This window comes from Salvia hispanica, chromosome 5, assembly GCF_029641045.1.
Source record: "Salvia hispanica isolate PSC_SH4W2 chromosome 5, Shi_PSC_v1, whole genome shotgun sequence".
NCBI classification, from domain to species: domain Eukaryota; kingdom Viridiplantae; phylum Streptophyta; class Magnoliopsida; order Lamiales; family Lamiaceae; genus Salvia; species Salvia hispanica.
The window spans coordinates 45,762,129-45,786,058 of NC_142696.1; the positions used below are offsets into that span (position 1 = coordinate 45,762,129).

The 23,930-nt window shown below is 31.4% G+C and overlaps 1 protein-coding gene and 1 long non-coding RNA gene across 3 annotated transcripts; one reads left to right on the forward strand and one right to left on the reverse strand.

Moving 5' to 3' along the window:
• Nucleotides 1-6,541: 6,541 nt before the first annotated feature.
• LOC125188564 (uncharacterized) lies at nt 6,542-8,293 on the reverse strand. The gene is made up of 2 exons (XR_007170746.1): nt 7,965-8,293; nt 6,542-6,699 (listed from the first exon to the last, which is right to left on the reverse strand). It is a non-coding gene; the product is annotated as an uncharacterized LOC125188564 (long non-coding RNA).
• Nucleotides 8,294-19,921: 11,628 nt separating this feature from the next.
• LOC125188560 (MACPF domain-containing protein CAD1-like) lies at nt 19,922-23,633 on the forward strand. 2 transcript variants are annotated; one of them, XR_016130606.1, is made up of 5 exons: nt 19,925-20,541; nt 21,454-21,608; nt 22,110-22,718; nt 22,809-22,959; nt 23,085-23,633. XR_016130606.1 is itself a non-coding variant. In XM_089058812.1 (4 exons), the coding sequence occupies exons 2-4, from the start codon at nt 20,926-20,928 to the stop codon at nt 22,251-22,253; spliced, it is 303 nt and encodes a 100-aa protein (XP_088914938.1). In that variant the 5' UTR covers nt 19,922-20,541; nt 20,828-20,925; the 3' UTR covers nt 22,254-22,685. The 2 variants fall into 2 exon arrangements, 1 of the variants encoding a protein (XP_088914938.1); XM_089058812.1 differs by lacking the exons at nt 22,809-22,959; nt 23,085-23,633 and adding an exon at nt 20,828-20,929 and having other exon boundaries at nt 19,922-20,541; nt 22,110-22,685.
• The last annotated feature ends 297 nt before the right edge of the window (nt 23,634-23,930 follow it).

The following is a 23,930-nucleotide window of genomic DNA, read 5'->3' on the forward strand; positions in this document are numbered from 1 at the left end:
GTAATTATCAAATTAAAATTTCCTCATACAGAATACATAATATTCATAGGCAGGCTTAGACTTTAAACTGCAGGAAGACATTAGAAAGTGTGATTAGTATCCTCAAAATTGAATTTGTGTATAGCTGGACGAGACGTGAAATTGTTTACGAGAAAGTGTCTTACATCATCAGTGATGTTTGCATAAGCATAAAACATTATCTATTTATTTTTCTTTCAAAAAGACATTTTATAATATTTCGTAATTGTATCATTAATTTTAGTTGTGACAGCCGATTAACCAAAAAGTCTATGATTTATATTTTAAATGCGTGTTGGGTTAAAAACATTTTTTACATTTTTTTTTTGGCAAGAGAGGTTATTTATTTATACTGTTTGACTGTTTGTACAAATTATTGAACTAGCTGCTTCATATTCTATCATGACAGATACTCACTTCAATTTTTACATTTATAATGTTGTCTATATTATACTCGTTATTCTGAAATACGTAGTAGAATACTTACTTTTTACTAAGATCTTTTTTATATATATAATTTTAAGCTATAGTCACAGCTATTTAGGATTTTTAGAATATGTAGACTTGATTCGTTGTCACTAAATAAATCGTTAAACCAAAGTTCTATAATACCTGGTTAAGTAATATACTTGTATGGTTTATAAAAAAGTTTCCACGTGACAAAAACGTTGAGATAATGACATTATATGTTTTAAATCATTGTCCACCATTTTGAGATTTTCAACCTTTTAGACTTTGAGTCTCTCTCTCTATCTCCAAATGTATATGTAAAAGAGCTATTAATTACCAATATTTTGAGATTTTCTGTCCCTTACGTTTTGATTCCATTTTTCTTTCCATCCATCTTTTATATCTTTTTAAATATTTCATTATAAAAAATCAACATACTTATTAAATAATTAATATGGAGAATCAATCAAAATATACTTAATTACTCAAAGCATACCAAATTTTGAATTGTTTACATTTTCTCCAAAAACTTTTTCCCATTGGACAATTAAATGTGACTTATGGAGGAAGCTAGACACAATTGGAAATATGCTCCAAACTCTCAAAAATCTAAATGCGACGTGGTCGGTCAAAGACGATTTATAGACCTAGGGGTGGGAATACGGATATCGGGTATTGGATTTACCCGTACCCGACCCGATATCCGTCGGATTTGGATACCCAATATCCAATTTTATGGGATTGGGTATGGGATTGGGTATTGAAATATAAGATAAATCGGGTATTGGATAACCCGAATGGGTATCGGGTATTACCCGAATATCCAATTTATTATTTAAAGCATATTTTAAATTAGGTTTAGCCATTTTGCATTAAATATAATCTTATACTTTAATATAAAAGTGGTCCATTTTTTTTAGTTTTATACTACAAAATAAATGTAACATTAAAGATATTAGTCAATTTAGATATTTCTATATTTCTATCAATATATAAAATTTAATTTTTTTTATTAATTATTAACACATGTAAAGAGTCGGGTATTTGGATACCCGATACGTCGGATATGGATACCCGGGGCAGGTATTGGAGTACCCGAAAATATATCGAGGCGGGTTTTGGATAGACATTTTTATGATTTTCGGGTTTGGATATCCGGTTTTTTCGGATCGGATATCCACGGATACCCGTATTTCCACCCCTATATAGCCCAATAAATTTGGCAATACCCGTTTATGTATGATAAATATTAATCGACTAATTAAAATTATTTGAAATACGAAAAATGAATAGATTTGCATACGTATCACAAACAAACGTGTCAGAGCAGGAAGTGGTTATTTATTTATACCATTTGCTGCTCCATATTATTTCGTGACACAGTCACTTCAATTGTTACATTTATACTGGTCTACGTAAACTCTTTAGTTTAAACATTTATTAGACTACTGCTTTTTACTTAGATTTTTTTTTATAATTTTAAGCTACAGTATTTATTACTCATAGTCTAGATTTTTTGAATATTTACACTTGAGTCATTGCCACTAAATAAATCAATAAATCTAAGTTCTAGTACCAAAGAAATATAAGTATATATGTATGGTTGTCTCGTGCCTATCTATTTTTTCTTGATCGATGATTATTAATTCATGTGAATAAAAATTTACATGTCAAAACTCACCACAATGTTGAGATTTATTTATTGCTACTACCCTCGTCCCAAAATAAGAGTATTTTTGTCATTTTAGTTCGTCCATAATAAGAATCCACTTCTGCTTTTACTATAAATAGTAAGTAGGTCTCATATCCACTAATTCGTTCTTACTTATATTTCATTTTAAATCTAATATATAAAGTGAGATATTTACTGCACTAACCTTTTCAACTCATTTTCCTTCACGTTTCTTCAAATTCGTACCGAGTCAAATATGGACTTTTATTGTGGGACGGATGTATTATAAAATATAAAAACACGTTTGACAATTGTATTTGAATATGCATATTCATGGTCTACAATAAAAATTATTATCATGGATCGACTCTGAGTCTGGACTATGAGATGGAGTACATCTTTCAGGAGTTTATTTTAATCCTTCTATAATTCTGCCTCTTTCCGTGCCACGAATGTTTCTCTCTCGATATCCGTGTATTGACTTTTAAAAAGTAAGCCATATTTTAAATAATTTGAGATTTTTGCGGCCATTTCTTTTTAAATATTTTGTAATTAGTAGAATAAAAAATCAACAAACTTATTAAATAATTAATGATAGAGAATAGACAAAATATACTTAAATAGTTTTAAATTAATTTGTATATAATTCATGTGATGAGAAAATTAACTGCAAAAAAAAATGTGTATATAAAGTCTAGTTGAATAATTATGTAAGAAAATTTTGTATGTATAGATATAGAGCTCAATTGATCTTATTAACTTTTCTAGTGGAAATAAAATATATTTAAATTGATTAATAGGACGTTGTTAACCTATAACATAATTATGAAACATGATTTATTCTATAAAAGATAAATAACATGATTTGAATGTCACATATCTACGCTATTTAATTGACTAATTAGATGTTTAGTTGATTTTGGACCAGCAGAGGCCACCGCTTTCTCTTCCATTTTCTTATCAATTTAAAATATATTTAAATTGATTAATAGGTCGTTATTATTGTGAATTAAAAATACCACTTTCACTACCTAACTTATATAGCAGAGCCCATTTCTCGACATCAGCCTATCAAAAGTTAGCCTTTTCATTATCCTAGAATTTTGAGATTTTTTAATCCCTTTTTAATTGGTTATGTTTTGACTACATTCTTTGTCCCATTCATCTTTTATTTCTCTTTAAATATTTTATTATCATAAATCAATAAACTACGTTAATAGTTTTAAACAAAACAAGGATACAAAGCAACGAAATCAATCGATAAATACAAAGAAACATTTGATCCAAAATCACCATGAATGAAAAGGAACAGGAACATATCGTGGCGTCATTAATTCCTTGTCCGAATCCCACCGGTTAGATTTGATTACACATACAAATAAAATTTATAGTGTAATTTCCAAGTTTTGGATAGATTCTCATGAAATCATTTAATTCTCACGAGGAGTAGTATTAGTTTTATAATAAAATGTGATTAAGAATAAGTCAGTGGAATATGGAACGGACATAAAGAAAAATGGTAAAAAGCGAAATGTGCCAAATTTTGTAAAACAGACATTAATAAAAGTTTCACGGACGGATAAAGTAATAGCTAAATGTGGTGTTTTAATTCAAAAACTCCTATTTTTTTTTCCTAGGGGCTAGAATCCATGTTTATTAAGAACAACATCCAGCTACAAATCACGGAGTTCATTTTTATAAAACAATTAAGTCCTTATTTATTTGATCAATTTAGTTCATACATGAATATCATTTTAAATTATCTTAGTTCATATTTATTTGCGTAATTATTAAATTAAATTTTCCTTAATATTGATAGGCAGGCTCGGACTTTTAACTGGTGCCTAGACCAGTGCTATAATATTGAATTTTTGTGTGTAAAGACATTAGAGAGTCGTGTGAAAGCTTCGTGAAATTTCTAAGACTATGAGAAGGTGCCTTACGACCGTGAGAATTAAGACCACTTGAAGAATAATCTATAACTTGCAGTCTAATTAGTGTTCATATAATACATTTAATCTCTTTTATTTTGTTTGGAAAATATATTTTACAATAATCTTTTGAAATTGTATCATTTATTGTGACAGCCGATATTTACCCAAGAAGTCAATGATTTATTGCGTGTTGGGGCAAAAAACATATTTTATGGAGTAGTATTTTTTTGGCAGGAGAGGTTATTTATTATACCGTTTGTAAAAATAATTGAACCAGCTGCTTTCATGACAGAAAGTCACTTCCATTGTTACATTGGTCTATGAAACACTTTAATCTGAATACTAGACTACTTACCTTTTACTTAGATTTTTTTATAATTTTAAGCTACATTATTTATTACTCATAGTCTAGATTTTTGGAATATGTACACTTGATTCATGCCACTAAATAAATCAATAAATCTAAGTTCTAGTTCCAAAGAAATATATAAATGTATGGTTGTCTCGTATTATTGTTTATGCCTATCTATTTTTTCTTGATCGATGATTATTAATTCATGAATAAAAATTTACATGTCACAACTCACAACGATGCTGAGATTTATTTATTATAGTAGTACTTATAAGTTATAAAAACAAACTTGACAATTGTATTTGAATATGCATATTTATGGTCTATAACAAAAGAGTATATTACCTGAAATTCCACTTTTTTGAGATTTTCTTTTTGGAGTTTGTTTTCTCTTTTTCCGTGCCACGAATGTTTCTCTCTCGACATCCGTGCAATGACTTTTCATTCTTTGTTCTCTTCATTTGTATTTACTTTTATATATTTTATTATAAAAATAAACAAACTTATTTAATAATTAAAAGCATACCAAAAATTCAGTTTATCACATTACAGTTAAATTTGACTTTTGGAGTAAGCTTTAACACAATTGTAGATAAGCTCCAAACTCTCCCAAAAGTCCAAAACCAAATGCCTTGTGGTCGGTCGGGTCAAAGACAATCACATGCCAATAAATTATGCAATATATACCCATTTATGTATCATAATTATTAAGTAACTAAATTAATTAACTGAAATAGTTAAAATGACAACAATAGGATTTTCAAAGGTATCACAAAGACAAGGTATATAAAGTACTACGATCCCTCTATCCCATTTAAGATGGTCATTTTTCGTTTTTTTTTGTTTATCTCAATCAAGACGACTACTTTTCAATTTTGAAAATAACTTCATCTCTCATCTTTCTTTAAAATATTCAACTATCTTTTTCTCTCCACTTTATTCCACTTAACAACACTTCTTAAAATTCTGTGTCAGTAAAAAAATGTGATCATCTTGAGTGAGACGGATGGAGTATATATGTCAGCCAAATGTTTTGCAACTTTTGCTGATGCAGTAATTTATGTGTATAGAGCTCAATTGATCTTGTTAACTTTTCTAGTGGAAACAAAATATCTTTAAATTGATTAATAGGTCGTTTTTAACCTATAACATAATTATGAAACATGATTTATTCTATAAAAGGTAAATAACATGATTTGAATATCACGTTTCCAATCCATATCTACCCTATTAAAATTGACTAATTAGATGTTTAGTTGATTTTGGAGCAGCAGAGGCCACCGCTTTCTCTTCCATTTTCTTTATCGACTTAAAATATATTTAAATTGGTTAATAGGTCGTTATTATTGTGAAATGATTTGTTCTAAAAAAGATAAATCAATTAGGAATAGTACCTTAACAAGTGCCTTCGGTTTAAGTAGCCCATAAATGTTTATTTTCTATATTCATGCTACATATTTCACATGATTACAATTCATAACCATCATTCTTAATAAAAATTATGTTTAAATTTAATTTAATTCTAAAATGTTAAAAATTATTATTTTAATTTTATATATTTCTTAAAAATTATGCTTGATTAATTCGTGTCCTCTATAACTTTGAATGAATGAATAAAATAACAAACTAAACTTGATATTTATGAACTTTATAAATTTAAAAATATTAACTTTTAATATATTAATTAAAATCATTGAATATACAAAACCAAATAAATAATAATAGTAGCACTAAATTCGGTATAATTAATTACTACCAAATCAATTCAAAGCGCGGACCCACGTCGATCTCTGTCACACTTACTAACTAAGGAATAACAAGCCTACAAAATATTCAAATCCTAAACCCAGAGTATCTTTGCATTTGACTAGACAATTTTTACTTTTTAGTTTTGACTAATTAGAGTAGTCTAGAATATTCTAACCTATTTATGAAATACATGATGATAAATGATGATAAGTAATCTATGAAATATTATGTTCTCTGCAGCTAGTAGTATATTACTAGGAATAGTAAAATCTACCATAACATTATTTTCTTGTTAAACAAACTAATTAATCACAATTCTTTAACTTGTTATGAGTTTACTTGCAGTAACAGTTTAAAACAGAATAATGATACAATTAAACAACGATATCAATTTATTAAAAAAAAGTAACGTTCAATCCAAAATCACTACAAATAAAAAAGTACAGAACAACACGAAAACACGAGGAGCACAACATATCATGGCATCATCCGTCGTCCAAATCCACCGGCGAGACCTGATTTATCTGATGACACAAATTAAGAAAATTATAAGTTTTCAAATATTGGATACGGAATAGATTTAGTCAACACAAAATGCGACTTTGACTCTCTCATGAAACCTTACCCATTTGATTTGTTGGCTCTGTTGGTTAACACCTCACATTTTACTATTATCAACTTGATGCAAACTTATTTAATTCATAAATAATCTCCATCACTCTAATATCATTTCATGTGCACTCATTCCAAATAATTTCACAATATAATTAAAATGTAGTACACAATATTTTCCCCTCATATAAATTCGGCAATAATTCGCTGTATAGAATTAAGCTACAAATATATATGACGAAGATAGTCAAAGTTGACTTTATTAAAATCTATTTTATCTGTATACGGCTTCTAACTGCACCGACTTCACACAACACACTTTATTTGGTTTGGTGAGAAATTAGAACTATATCCATATATTTTTCAAATAAAAGGTAGTATTATTTTCATATTTTATCCACAAGAATGCGATTTTCTACTTATGTACTCCCTCCGTCCCTTATAATTTTAGCCACTTTGACCCGGCACGGATTTTAAGAAATTTAATGGAAAGTGAATTGAAAAAGTTGGTGGGATGTGGGTTCTACTTTTAAAGTATTAGTTTTATAATAAAATGTGAGTAAGAATGAGTTAGTGGAATATGGGGCCCACTACCAAAAATGGTAAAAATGAAGTGTGTAAAATTATGTGGGACGGGCCAAAATGGAATACTGGGTAAAATTATGGGGGAAAGAGGGAGTAAGTACATACTCGTATATTGCAGTTATTTAAAAATATCGAGTCTATAGATAAATTATGAATTATAACTACAGAAAATTGGATCAAAAGAAAATGCCAATTAGGAGTTTTATCAACAATTTGCTTGTGTAGGCGGGGATCCTGTATTTTCTGAATCCTTATGGAAGGACACGGGACACCAATGGAGCAAAACCAAAAATATCTTTGGGAAAAGGGTGTAAATCCTTATGGAAGGACACGGGACACCAATGGAGCAAAACCAAAAATATCTTTGGGCAAAGGGTGTAAAGTGCTTTGTATACAAGTGAAAACACCATCAACCTTAACCTCTACAAAATTAACGATTTTTGTATACAAATTCCATTTTTGTCCATATTTGAATATTTTTGTATACAAGTGAAAACACCATCAACCCCATATTTGAATGAAACAACCGTATGATCACAGAAAAAAAGAATGGAGAAATACATATATATGAAATAAAAGGTGATGGACATACCTATTTAGACGATCCAAACATGCGCCGGGTTTTTTTGTCCCGTGTAGCTCCAGACGAGGTTGTGCCCGCAACTTCATTGTTGGCCAAGATATTAGTGTTGTTGTTCCTCTCATCTGTATTGGTCTCTTCAGGAGGGAAGGGATGAGCTGCGATTGCTTGGGCTTTTGGTTTCCCACTCATAGAATTAGGGCTTGGGGCTTCATTTGCCTGTGTCTCACACTTTTTTCCATAACCTAACTTATTTCCGGCGCCTGACATTTTATAATCTTGATCAAGATTTGTGAATTGAAATGCCATTTTATAGAGACAATCCAAGATTAATTTAATAATATTTTTTATTGATCGCAATAGTCAAACTCATATACACAAAGAGGAGTCGTATATATTATATATGTTGAAACGCTGACCATATTACTTTAAAAACTAAAACTAATATAACCATTTTTAACCAAATACTAATATATATAGTAGCTATAAAAATAAAAACATAATTATATACTACTATTACTAAAATGTGGTGTTTTAATTCAAAAACTTCATCTTACTTTACTAGAGGTTAGAATCCAACTTTATTGAGAAAAATATCTAACTATTAATCACGGAGGTCATTTTTATATAACTATTAATTATGTTATTTTAGATCGATTTAGTTCATAACACGAAGGTCTTGCATAATTATATTATCAAAATGAATTTTCTTTATATAAAATAATTAATATTGACAGGCAGTCTCGGACACTTAACTAGTGCCTACATTAAATTGCATGAAGACATTAGAGAGATGTGTGAAAGCTGCACGGCATCTTTAGAAAGTGATTCGTGGAAGAATGAAAGTGTTACATCTGCCGCCGATTACCCAAATAAATTAATTGAAATACTAAAAATAAATGCAATACTAATGTACTATGCCAGCCAAATGTTTTGCTTATGCAGTGATGCCAAAAGTCCAAAACTGAAAAACGACAGATAATTTATTCAACGAAGCAGAAAAGGGAAAAGGAAAAGAAAATTGGAGTATCAGATTTGGCGTGTTCTAATATGTCTTTATTATCAATACCAATATGCCTGGTTAATTATGAGGGCATGTTTGATAAGTTAGTAATACCAAAATAGAGAATTATAGAGGGACATTTCTAATTGTTTGATATCATAGTTAAGCTTAACTCAAAGCCCAGTATAAGACCAGGGCCCTATCTAATCTTACCAAAATTATAACATTAACCTTGTTTATGTATCTCACCAATTTGTCAAGTTAAGCCATGTTATTTAATATACAATACAAATTTAGATAATTTCTTTTCTATCAAACAATTAACAACGAAAAAAAATCATATCTTTGCATATTTTGACATGAAGCCCGTATTTCTTATCTTGTTTTACATATCTTCTTATATTCCATCTTTTTTATCAAAATGTCTCTGATTAGTAAGATTTTGTAGCCACCTACTTTTTTTTTTTGGTAAAGTGTAGCCACCGACTTTAATGCTTAACAATATATAACTATAAATATTGACCCAATTGAATACACATGATCCATAATTATATGTATATTCTTCACATTGATTGAGAATACATACGAATATACATTGGTACAATTTATATTGTTTTATACTCATATTTAAATTTGTTGAGTATGAAATTGAGATATATAGTAAAAACGATTGAACTTAATTCTTAAGTAAATGTGGAAATTCTAATTCTAGCAGCCCCTAAGTTCAAAACGCTATTAATTTATAATGTCCATAAATTAGATGATTCATTTATAATAAATTCAAAATTCGCTCATCATTTCTAAATTCACAACGAAATTCTATGAATTTAATCTCCAATAACAATCACATAACATCCGCCATTAGATGGATATATACATGAAATGATTAATAGGTCGTTGACATAAATATATGAAAAATGATTAATAGAATTAAATACTTACCTAAACTTATGATGTAAGCATGTAGAGGCGATGTTAGGACTTTCTCAAAAATATTTTTCGTCAACGTACATTAATTGCTGCTAACTGAACGGACTGCATGCATCTCCAAAATTAAAGATAGGTTTGGTGAGAAAAGAGGTAGAACCGTAGAACGTGACGCATTGGAAATAAAACTATCTACATGCTACTATAGGGATGTAATCAAATGCAAACTCTAAATATTGTACAAACTCCAAACTATGATCTGGACCGTTAGAAAATGTCAACAGATGATAAAATTATATCAACAGAAAATGTCAACACAATGTCAACAGTTGATGTTGTGTTGAAAATGTGTTGAAACTGTGTTGACATTTTCTGTTGATGTATTTTAATCATCTGTTGACATTTTCTAACGGTCCAGATTATAGTTTGGAGTTTGTACAATATATAGGTTTGTATTTTATCACTACCCTTATATATTAGGAATATATATATAGTAGCTATAAAAATACAAATATATGAATCATATATAGTATTACTAAAATGCGGTGTTTTAGTTCTAAAACTTCATCTGACTTTCCTATAGGCAAGAATCCAAGTTTACTAAGAATAATATCTATCGAGCTACAAACAAATTTGTCCAGAAACCAACAAAAATATTTACTAATTTAAATGATAAATTTCATCCCAACCTTTAAATTGTGCCTACAGCTAGACCAAATGCAATACTCAATTGCATGAAATTAATCTTTCGTTAGTGTGCTTTCGTTAGTATTTTGTAACCTAAAAATTGAATTTTGTTTGTAAAGAAACCAACATTAGAGACGTGAAAAAGCTGGACGACAATTGATCTTTAGAAAGTGGCTTCGTGCAAGTGTTACAGCTACGCGCGAGAAAGAGATCACATACTATCGTTGGCCTCTTTTTTTATACGCAAAATTGATCTTTAGAAAGTGGCTTCGTGTAAGTGTTACTATAGACAAATAAATATAAAATTTAAAGGATATCATAATAAATTCGAATCCGAAACTAACAACTCTCTTGTTTATGTAATGACAAGCAACTCGTCATGTAGAATTTTGTAAGATTTTGTTCTATGATCATTCTTTAATAAATTGTTTGGTTACGTGAAAATTTCTATCTTTTTGAAGTCAAATAACAAATTTATTTGGATACAAGCGAATTTACAAAATAGGGCAACCAAATCTGGTTCCACCCTTAAGATTATACTAGCACACTTTGTAGTTGCATTGCGATCATGAGAATTAAGACAGCTTCATGGCAAAATAACCTAAAATTTGCTTTCTAGTTTGTGTTTATTCAAAACATTTTATTCTCTTTTATTTTGTTTAAGAAAGATTTTTTTATTATCATTTAAAAGTGTATCTTCAACTGTGAAAGCATCTGCTGTCGATCACCCAAAAAGTCTATGGTTTAAATGTGAGTTGGGTTAAAAATAATTTTTTGAACTTGGAGACTTTTTAGATGTTATGTTTTCATTTTTTTTACCCGTTGGGAGTTGGGACTTCAGACCTAACTCATTACAGAGAGAGAAAACAGAGAGATGATATAGTGTAGTTGTGTTGGCCTTGTGAAATAATGATTAATGTCCAAGTACAAAAGTCTCATGTTTGAAATTGAGTCCATCATAAGTACAATTTAATTTAATTTTTTGTTCATTTATCTTTAAAAAATGAGAGGTAGATATAAATTATTCTCTGTCCGTCTCAATTAAAATCGAAGTTACTTTGTTGGCTTAAGAACTCACTTTTCTTTGCAATTTCTAGTAAGCACCAGATCGATCTTGTTTTTTGTTTTGAGATTTATTTTTGTTCTTTTCCTTTCTATCTTGTTGGGTTTTCATATAAATTTGGGTTTTTCAAAGTGCTACAATGTTGAATTTTTATATATATACAAAATAATTGTATTGATTCCAGTCTATGTTAACATTATTTGTCATAGAATAAAAAATATTACTATTATAATGAAACAAAGTTAACAACTTAACATATACTGCCATAAAATTGATTATGCATCTAATTGTAGGATAATCAATTCAAACAATAACTTTTTAACCGAACAAATCAAATTAGATATGAGATTAAGGATCAAATATGTTTTGTTTCCCAAACCTTATTTTCACGAGTAAATATATGTAACACCCGACTTTTTCTATCTTTGTTCTTGAAAGGACGTCGTTTGTGCACCTGAAAATTTTTCGCCTTTGTTTCTTTTATCGAGAGAACGATTTTATAATTTGGACTTCAACAATTATTCTTTTGCAAGTCCAATTGTTTTTCTTAAGGAAGCCCAATTATTCTTTTTTAGCCCAATTCAACTTCATTTTTCTGCAAATAAGCCCAATCGATTCTCTAATTCTGCCGTGTGTATTTCAAAAATCTGCATTATGGAACAGATTTCAGATCGTATTCCTCAATCACACGATCCTTCTCCACATTCATTCAATTTCAAGGAAAATTAGTTTGCTGAATCTAAACAAACTAGCAAAATTGACGACGCAATACGAGCATATATATGTGTATCACCCTCTCACCCCATGGGACGGCTGCCACGAACTCCAGCGATTCCTTTTATTTCTTGTTGGGCCCTTTTAAAATAGGTGGGTTAGGGAGTATTAAATGGGCTGCTTTGATGGACCAACATATTGATCTGTTGGGCTGATGGAGGAGGGAGCTAGTTTGTTTTGGGCAAAGAAGATAGGAAGCTCGGACGGCCTCGAAAATAATTGAAAGAGGAGAAGCATGGACTCAAGGAAGGGATTTCTCCGTGGACAAAATTGAAGTCGAAGTAAGGATTTCAAATTTAGAAAATTAAATGAACGAGGTGGGCTTTCAAACTAAAATATTTTCAAGAGTGTTCGTTTTAATACATCAGTTTGAGCATAATTTTATGTGAAGAAATGCCTTCTAAGTATGATTTGCATATTATTATACTTTATTCTAATGATGATGTGATATATGTGTTTAAAGTGAAAGTGGTTGCAATTGTTGAGATGTATAGCTTTGTGAGTGGTTGTGAATTTGCTAGGCTTTGTTGGTTTGATGTAAATTGATGCTCGATCTTGACAGAAAAATGATTTATATTTCAAATACGTTCTATGAGAAAAATAAAGTTGAGAAGGGTATGTCAAGCCATGTTTTTGTTTTGAGAAATGCCTATATGTTTGTTTAGTAAGGGAAGTGTCCCTACTAGACCTATTGAAATCGAATTTGGGTCTGACTAGGGAGTAAGTCCCTACTCAGGCTAGTGTACACATTGGGGATCGTGAGCTGTCTTTTGGGTCGACCGGTCCGGTGATCGAAATTGTGGCCATATTCTCGTTTCACATGCTGTTGAGTTTGTTGAGATGATGATGTTGATGATTGCATAGTGGGAAGTGAGTCCTTACTATGAGTTTAATCGAATTCGGGTCCTGGTAAGGGTGCGTCCCTACTCGGACTGGTGTACATGATGAGGACCGTGAGTCATCGTTGACCGGTTTTCATGCTCGTGGAAAGTGGTCACCTTACATGGCACCCTAAAGAACAGATATGACAGTTTTTAAATAACTCAAGGAGAAATGGTTGTGTTTTTGAAACGATGTGGAAAAGGACTTGGAGATGAGAAAGTTTGTGTTTGAAATATTTTTAGTGTTTTCTCGGTATTTTAAAGTAAACCCGAGATTCACTCAATGTGGCATGACATAACTGTTTTTATAAGATCGTAAAATTGTTTTGGTATATGTTCACTCAGTACATCAAGTACTCAGCCCTGCATGTGTTTTCCTTATGTGCATGTTGAACTATGATGAGCGCGATGGGTGTTGAGCATAAAAGTGAAGAACATGGCAAATAAAATGTTCAGAAAATATTATGTATCATACATAATACTATTCTTCTCTCGAATGCTTCCGCTGAATGTTGTTTCTTTTGATTTTAAGTATTGTTGAGATAATATTCGTTTCGAGTTGTTGATTGTTGAAATGATACTATGATTTTATTCGAGTTATTCCCATTTATTTCGAGCTATAGTTGAGTTGTGTTGTTTTTTCCCTTTCTTCCCCACTTCTTTAATACTCCTCTAGTCGCGATCAACTATATTTTCTATTCTTAGAAAATGCGATCGTGACATTTATCGTACTGAATTTTTGAATCGTATTGTCTCCAGTAAACTAATGAAAGCAACCCAAAGTTGGATATTCAGTATAACTATTCTTGAATTGGAATGGATCTGGGCTCCATTTCGCATATATAAATGTACCCAAAACTTATTTCCCCTCCCCCCAACTCCGTGAAATTAGAATTACAATTAATATTATAGACAGTATTCTTACATGTATATTGTGGTCCATTGTATGTAAAGTCTCTAATCTAAATGCTAGGCTAGGCTACTTACTTTTTACTTAAAAATTTTTCACTAAATAAATCAATACATCAAAGTTCTACTACCTAAGAGATATTTTTACGGTTTTTTCTCCCGTATTAACGTTTATGCCTATCCACTTTTTCCTGGTCGATTACCATTAATTAATTCATGTGGATAAAGAATCCCATGTCACAATTATTTTGAGATAGTGAACATCTTTTTTTGGTACTTTATATATGAATTGGTATCAAATGAGGTATTAAAACTTTAAAAATATCGATAGAATGAAGTCTTTCTACTTTGATTTAATACCTTTCCAGGTACTTTTTTCACCTTTTAATATTTGTTTTGTCGAAAATACTGTTTCTAAAGGACATTTCAGTCAATTTACCAATGTAAGAACTCTAAAAAAATCACAGCATTTGCATATGCATATACGCGTACGGCGTATTCGTGGTCTATATAATAATATAAGCATGGATAGATTAGTTTAGTTTGTAATAATATTTTTTATCATCTTCCACTGTTATATTGATCTTTTTATCATTTTATTACTTTTTGGACTTTGATACTTTTTTAAAATTGTTTCTTTCTCCATGAATCTCTCTCCTCACACGAACTTTCTATAGTACTATTGACTTATGAAAAGTTAGCCTTTTTTACTCCATATATATTGAGATTTTTTGTCCCTTTTTAGTCATGTCCATTCTTTGTTCCAAAAATCTTTTAGTATTTCTCTATAATATTTAATCATTATTGTAAAAAGCAACCAACTACATAAATAGTTTCAAAAAAACAAGGATAGATAGCAACGAAATCTATCTATAAAGAAAAAGAAAATACAATCCCAAATCACCACCAATAAAGTACAAATTAACATAAAATTGAAATAAAAGGAGCAGGGACATATCGTGGCGTCATCCGTCGTCCTAATTCGACCGGTGAGATCTGATGACACAAATGAGGAAAATTATAGTATTGTATAGATTTGGGCATGTTGTCTATCAATTCGACTCAATAGATTGAGACATGAAAACTATAGGAAGACGTATTGAAAAACAATGCACGACATCATGTTTCGGAAGTTTTAGAACGGCCAAAACATTATTTTAATTTCTGTTAATAAGAAAATGAATATCAAAGGAACAAAAGTCAAAAGATAATGTAAATCTAACTTGCTTCTATAAAATTTCATCTTTGTTTAAAAAGAACCACCGAAATAAACTATAAGAAAAAGAAAAATAGTGAGAGAGAAACAAATCTAGAAACAAAGGAAATCTTTTATTTAGGAATTCAAATTCCTATATATATTGAAGCTATAATTGGATATTGCCTCTTTTCAAATTATCGACTCTATAGATGAGACATGAAACCATTAGGAAAATGTATGGCCGATGTACAATTCTCCACCAATAGAACAAAAATTCAAGGAAAATCTTCTACGGAAAACCGCAAAAGTCCAAGAAAAATTTAGAGAATGCAAATGGAATGAAGTGTCATATATAGAAAAGCAAAAGCTTAAGGTAACTAATCTTCAACTTATAGCTAGCTAGGTGCTGCTTTCTTTATTATCAGAAATTATGTTAGTTTTTTATAAAAAAATCAACGCTATACAAGTGAAAAACACCATCAACATAATGTAACATCTGTAAAAAAATTAAAGATTTTGATATTCAAATTTCGTTTTTCCTACAATCACATGATCGAATAAATATAAAAGAGAAGGGACGTTAGTATGAAAAAAGAGGGAGACATGGACGACATACTATTTATGCAGAGCCGATTACGCGGTGAGGATTTTTCGTCTGCCTAACTCCAGACGAGGTTGTGCCTGCGACTTTATTGTTGCTCCATAGGTTATTAGCAGCACCGTTGTTGTTACACGAATCCGGCTCACTCTCTTTCCGAGGAAAAGAATGGGCTGCAATTGCTTGTGCCTTTGGCTTCCCACTCTCAGCCTTAGGATTTGCAGCTTCTTCTGCCTGCAGCTCACTCTTTTTCCCCAATCCACATCCTAACTTCTTTCCGGCATCCGACATTTTATGATGTTAATCTAAGACTTGTCCATTTTAATGAAGCCTGGTTCTCCATTTATTGGAGATTATAGGAGTATTTTTTATAAACGCAATTGTCAAATACTCAGTTGCGCATTTGTTTCAATAACCCGCAACATGCATGGGCCCATTGTCATGCACATCGTACAATGTTTAATTCCTAAACTAATAAAACATGTTAGCTTAAATAGTTTAATGTCTACACTGACATAACCATTTTTAACCAAATACAGGTATAGAAGCTATAACAATATACAGGTTTTACACGAGATTTTAGGAAGTGTTATTTTGTGTGTTAAATGAAAATAGAAAATAATATATTTATATTAATGTGAGATAGAACTTTTTTCAAAAAAAAATGTGACATTTTTTATGGGACAAACTAAAAAAAAATTTGTGACATTTATTATAAGACGATGGAGTAGTGAATAAAGTATAAAGTGAATAAAGTAGAGAGAAAAGAAAGAAAGAGAAAAAAGTTACCATATTTGAAAACGACTCAACTATGAAGAAACTTTCTAAAATGGTAAAATGACTCAACTTGTAATGAACTAGAGGGAGTAACTTTTACTAACAAGTTTCTTATACTTTCCAAAAATATTGTTAATATTTAAAATTGCCAAAAGGCCTCATATTTGATTGATTTGGGCACAGAATATAAGATTTAATCAATCTAAATCAGCCCCCGGGTCATTTGGCGACACATACTTCCGATATTAGTAGTCCTATTTTTTTTTCGACACGAGTTTTAAGAAAAAGTAAGTGAAAAAATAGTGGAATATGGATTTTACTTGTAAGTAGTATTAGTTTTAAATGAAATGTGATATCATATTATCACTTATAGTAAAATGAATCGGGACTCCTTTTGCAGATGAAGGGAGTATTAGCAGGCCTTTCATTCCACTCATATTTTATTATAACACTAATACTCCCTCCGTCTCACAAGAATATGACTCTTTCCAATTTTAAAAACTTTCTTCTCTCTAGTGAGGTGATACTCATTCTCTATCAACAATACTTTAATTACATTTTCTCTCTACTTCTCTCTTACTTTACCAATTTTGCATTAAAACTTGTACCGAACCTAAAGTGCATATTCTTTGGGGACGCAAGGAATATAATACTGTAGTAAAAAAATGTGATCCACTTTCATTTTCACCAATTTTCCTTTACATTTTTTTTAAAACTTGTGCCATACTAATTAAATTGGGATTTCTAAATTGGAATGGAGAGAGTACTAGTATATAAGTATATTAGAAAAACTATCTATTAAATCGTAACTTTTATTAACTTCAGGTTAAGTTTTCATAACTCTTAAAAGAAGTGAATTAAATCATAACTTTTGTAACTTTTACGATCATCCCGTATGATTATCTTTATGTTTAAATTCACAGTGACTTTTGTAACTTTTATATTATTATTATTATTATTATTATTATTATTATTATTATTATTATTATTATTATTATTATTATTATTATTATTATTATATATCTTCACCCTATATTTATAATCATCTAGAAATCAAACATCTTAAATGATAAATTTCATTCAACTCTTAACTGCCTACAGCTAAGAGTCAAAGACCAATGATATAAATTGGTTAGAACCTGAAGATTGAATTTTTCTGTGTAAAGAAACCCACATCAGAGACGTGTGTGAAAAAGCTGGACGAAAGTTCATCTTATTAAGATAAATCATACGACAAACGATTGTTGGGCGTTGGCCTCTTTCCAAATGTTGCAATTGCCATTCACTTTTCTTTGCAAGTGTCTATTGTTCAAATCGCAACTATGTTCAAGTCGTCTAGAAAAGAAAAATTATAAAATAAAAGTTCTACGACTATTAATAAATTCCGATGAAACAATTGTTAAACGTATACTGCCAAATTTTTCGATATGTACCTAATTGTAGGATGTAGATTTTGCTCGAAGAGGATGAAGATGGACACAAGAACTCTGAATCAAATACTACTAGGATAAAAGAATAAGGATCAATTATATATTGTTTCCCCAATTTTTAATTTTCTCGAGAAAATACCATCAACTCTTTTCACTAAAAAATCACATAACTTTACTAAAAAAATGGTTTATGCGTCATTGTCGCAATTTGACGATATAAATATAAATTAGCTCAATGAAGTCTTACTAAATACTATTTGGTTTATGCCTAGCTTATCATCTTTGATGATAGAAATATAACTTAACTACGGGGTACATTATAATGCTAACTTTTCTTAAATTATTAACTTGTTAATTCATCAATGCACTGTATAAAAAATATCAACATGAGCACATTAAAATGTCAACACAAATTTATGTTAACAATTTTATACACCGTGTTAACATTTTATATATAAATGTCAACATAGTATATTAAAATATCAACTAAGTTTTGTTGACATTTTTAATACATTGTATTGATGAGTTAGTGGAGTTAACAATTTAAGAAAGTTAGCAACGGATCACACCCCCTATTCGTTCAAGTCTTACTAAAAGTTTGGTTTATGTTTCGCTTGTCGTAATTAACCGATAAAAATATAAATTAACTTGCTTAAGTCTTGACTCAATCGTAGTTTAATTAATCAGTTTTTTTTCATCTGGAGTAGTTTATGTTTCCCTTAAAATATACCAACAAATGCGGTATAAATTGGTTTTTTCTTAAAATTAAAAGGTTATAAACAAATCATGGAAGTTAGGAATACGAAGTACGAACTAAAATTATAAACAAATTTTAATTCACATGAGAGTTTGACTATAATTCAAAAAGTACTCCAGCTGTATAGTTCAATTCAAGATGTAAGATATCATACTATCCATTTCTTGACTGGAAACTTTGCACTTTTTCATAATTCAAGATATTAGTTTTCCACTTTTCCTAGAGAACAAATCCCATTAATTAAAAGTAATCAACTTGTGCTGACGATCCATAGCATTTCATATTTTGTCTCACCGAAAGGGAAAATTTCAAATCTGTAAATATTCATTGGCTTAATTAAATCTTTATGGATCACTGTATATTAGCTTTCATTATATTTGTATGTTTTATCTCAATAAGTCCCAAGGCTATTAGGCTTTCTATTCCATATACTCTCTCTGCTTCCTTTTCTTCCTTCTACTTTCTTTAAACTGATTTTTTGTGGGTTAGATCATAGTAGTATATTTTTTTCATTAATTATTGATTGGCCATATATATGCGAAAAAGTATTGAGCAAATTCAGTTCATGGATCTAATGAAAAAGATTCACATAACTATTGATTTAATCTGATTTTACAATTAATTAAAATTTTGATACTGACGTTGCTTGGTAATTTACTTGGACAACATTATCAAACCAAATTTCTGAACCGTAATCTCCAGTAAATTGATGAAAGCACCGAAAGTTTAATAATGAGTGTAACTATTATTGGATTCGAATGGACCTGGGCTTCATTTTATCAAGCAGAGCCCATTTTTCTACATCAGCCTTTTCCCCAATTGAATCTGCTCCAATACAATCAACATATCCACTACCTAATGGACTTACTTTTGCATATACACCAAAAATTATTTCCCCTTCCCCCAATTCCGAGAAATTAGAATTAAAATTAAAATTATAATTTAAAAAGAAAATACACAGAAATACTACTGTACTGACCTTCAGCTTTTATATTTTTTCCAATTGCTCTTCTTTGAACTCGATTTTGCTTTGTGGGTTTTCTTGTTTGGATGTAGTGATGTAATTCTATATGGCTGTTGAAACGGGGAGTTGTTTCTTGATTTTCTTAAAGAACGGATTTTTATAACTGATCATTGGTGCATAGCTTCATTGGTTAATTTGTATCTACTATGTTCTAATTATGTGCCTTTGGTATTTTTATAACTACTCATTGCTGCATAGCTTCATTGGTTGATTTTTAATTATGCGCCTTTGGTATTAAGATGATTGATAAGTATATACGTCTACATAAAATTTTCATGTAACCCCAGATTCTGCAGCATTGACATGTTTGAACTTCAAATTTTGCAGATGTCAGGGTGCATCGATGAACATTCTGGTCAGATACCACTTGGATGCTTCAATTCCATGTTTAATTTTAGCGGCTCTTGGAAACTTGATGCAGCAACTGCGAAGTCACTTGCAATGGTTGGATGTACCATCCCATCCCATTATTCAGTATCAAACAAGTGAAAACTAGTTAAGTTTGCGTACTGAAATAAAGCGTGCCGTTCCCTAGTCTTGGGATCCTGCATCCTTGGCAAGGTGAAACATTCTGCAAGCAACTTTTACTGACTGATATTGCTTGTCTTCAGTATCATATGTGTGTATAACATCTATATGCTGTTTCCATTATAAAAATGTTTTGTACAGACTTTATAAAGTATGGAAAAGCAGTAATATTTAAACTTTGAAAACCTTTAAATGGATAGAAATTGGTTGTTAATTATCTACTTAGAAGATACTTTTCAAAAGGTCATGCTGTAACTTGAGTGTGTGAAAGGTTGACTACTGGATTTCTGAGTTCCTGATACAATTCTTTGTCTCACAGTTTCATAGAAAATTACGGAACCCGCATTGTGACCTCAATAACAATTGGTGGAGTGTCTAGGATAAAACATTTGGCTCTTGCTATTGAGTTATACTTGGATGTGTAAGGATTCAAACTTTTGTTAATATGCCATTAGTCCACTATTATATTCTTCTAAATCCTCTGTATTCCATAGAAATATGATTTAGGCTGAAGAACCACTTTTTTGTTACGTTTTCTATCTGGAAACTGGAAAGGTTATGAATATTGCTCGGCCCCATTCATTAGGGATTTCAGAGAACAAGAAAAAAGATCCAATATTCGTATACAAAAGTCACTATAATGTAGTACATGGTTAAAGCAAAATCGTAATGGTTGAATTAAACCATTGACTACTTAAAGAAAATTGTATACCTGGATAGACTCATTTTGTTCTACTGTGTAGAGACTAGAGATGCCTGGATGATGGCTATTTTCATGCAGCCTGCAAACACTGTTGGAGTTATTTCATTCACGTGTATATCATGATGATTTTAATATTGACTCAAAACATGTTTGTCCTACTTTTAAGAAATCTTGTCATTTGATAAAGAATTTGTCACTGTTTTCCTTGATCCTAAATTATGTGTTGTATCGACTACCTGCAGATAAGCCACCTATTGAGGATCTTCAGTATTTCTTGGATTTCCAAATTCCTCGGGTGTGGGCTCCTGAGCAGAACAATTTGCAAAGAAAGGAGCCTGTTTGTCAATATCTTCAGTTCAGTTTAATGGTTCCTAAGCCGTATATTAGCCCCGATCAGGTATATCACTCTAATTGTGTTTTTTCCCATTATTAGTCTAAAAATCAGTCACGAATCCTTGCTGTTGCCAATATGTGTGTTATTATGATACACATCTTCATTATCTTCCTCAACAACCAATATTTTTGAAGTGCACTATGCCATTATAGTTGAGTTTGTCTCTACCAGTAGTCGGGAATATAATAAAGAAGCAATTATATGCACCCCACACCATACCTCATATTTCAGTACACAGGGTGTGTTTTTAATAGATTTTGGGGTGTGCTTAGCATGTTTTAGCATTTGGGGAAAGTTGCTGCATGTTCCAATATATTCTACTGAACTGTAAGAGATGACAAATGCTTTTAGGGTCAATTGACATTACCAAATTCGATGTGTGATTTTGTGAATTTGCTTGCATGGGTTCACATTTGTGTTTGATCTCCATTAGAAATGTAAATAAATTTCTAGTAAGAGAAGCTTAGACAGTAGCCATAGCCGATTTGTGGATTGGTATTTCAGGTTACAGTTGGATGCAAGCCCGTCACCGTACTCAAGCTCAGCCTTGAAGGAGGCAAACAAAATCGTCTTGCCATTAACTTGCAGCCTCTGGTTACGCCTCCGAAGATTCTTCAGCCCCACTGGGACACATACATCCCCATATAGGTGCACCCAAGTGGCAAGGGCCCGAAGAGCAGGATAGCCGATGGTTCAAACCAATCAAGTGGAAAAACTTCTCCCATGTCAGCACTGCACCGATAGAGTACACAGATACGTGCATTGGTGATCTCTTGGCGTTCACATTGTCATTGGAGCCCAGCTCGGCGTGTGGGATTTTGGTGCCAAAAGCGTCTTACATCTGAAACTGCTCTTCTCCAAAGTCCTCGGATGCACAATTAAGGCGACCAGTCTGGGATCATAGCCCCTCAAATCTATCAGGTGCGCAGAAGCCTAATGGTTCGTCTTTTTCGTTATCAAACGAGAATCAAGGATGAAAATTGTCCATCGAGACATCAAAGCCACTAATGTGCTGCTGGACAGTGCTCTAAATCCTAAAATATCTTATTTTGGATTGGCTCGTCTTAATGAAGACGAGAAGACGCACGTTAGCACAAAAGTTGCTGGAACAATGTAAGTTTCATCTCATTATGTTGGTGACACTCTCTCCCTGGCTTCCTAGTTCCCACAACGCTAATAAGCGTGCTCGTCCTTCTTTTGCAGAGGATATATGGCGCCTGAATATGCACTGTGAGGTTATCTAACCGACAAAGCAGATGTCTACAGCTTTGGAGTCGTGCTTCTGGTAATAGTCAGCGGAAAAAGCAACAACAACTACATGCCTAGTCACAATTTCGTCTACCTTCTAGATTGGGTACGAACCATTTATTTTTCAAGCGATTGTTTTCGTCAGCTAATAGGATGTTTACGTTGATTGATAAACACCCCTAAATAAGAACGACAATTCTTCTCAAACTGCTACATTCTTTGGCGTTGTAGGTGAGCCACTTGAACTAGAGCAAGCGCATTGATGAACTCATTTATCCAAGATTGGATGCCGGTGCCAACAGAGAGGAGATAGAGATGGTGGTGAAAATAGCTCTCCTGTGCACGAATGCAACTCCGTCAGTGAGGCCAACGATGTCAGAGGTGGTTCTGATGCTCGAGCACAAAATGGACATTCCGGTTGTCACGCCCGAGGGGAGCACATATACTAACGACGTGAGGTTCAAAGCCATGAAAGACTTTCACCAGGAGAGGCGGAGCTTGAGCAGTGCTACGTGGGGGGAGTCGCTGGTTTCATCGACAATACGAACAGGGTGTAGCATACTCTTCATCCACTTCTGGTTTTAATGAAATCAGTAAAGATAGTATACCTTAGCTTGTTGATGAATGGTTTCTATTTTCATGCTGTATATAAACAACTAGGTTATACTTATGAGTTTGAAATTATTTTTTACTTTTTTAGCGAGAGAGGTTATTTATTTATACTGTTTGTACAAATTATTACACATACTCCATATTCTTAAAGACTTGATCCATTGCCATTCAATAAATCTAAGTTTTAGTATGGTTTTGTATCTTGTTATCGTCAATGCCTATCCATTTTTGTCTTGATTGATGGTTATTAATTCATGTGAATAAAGATTTTCATGTCACAACAATGTTAGAGATCATTAAGGCAGTGTTTGATTGATTTAATTCATAATACGAAGATCATTTTAGATTGTTTTAGTTCATATTTATTTGTGTAATTAATTATTAAATTGAATTTCCCTTATATATAATACTACTTAATATTGGTAGGCAGGCTCGGACTTTTAACTGGTGCCTAGACCAATGCTA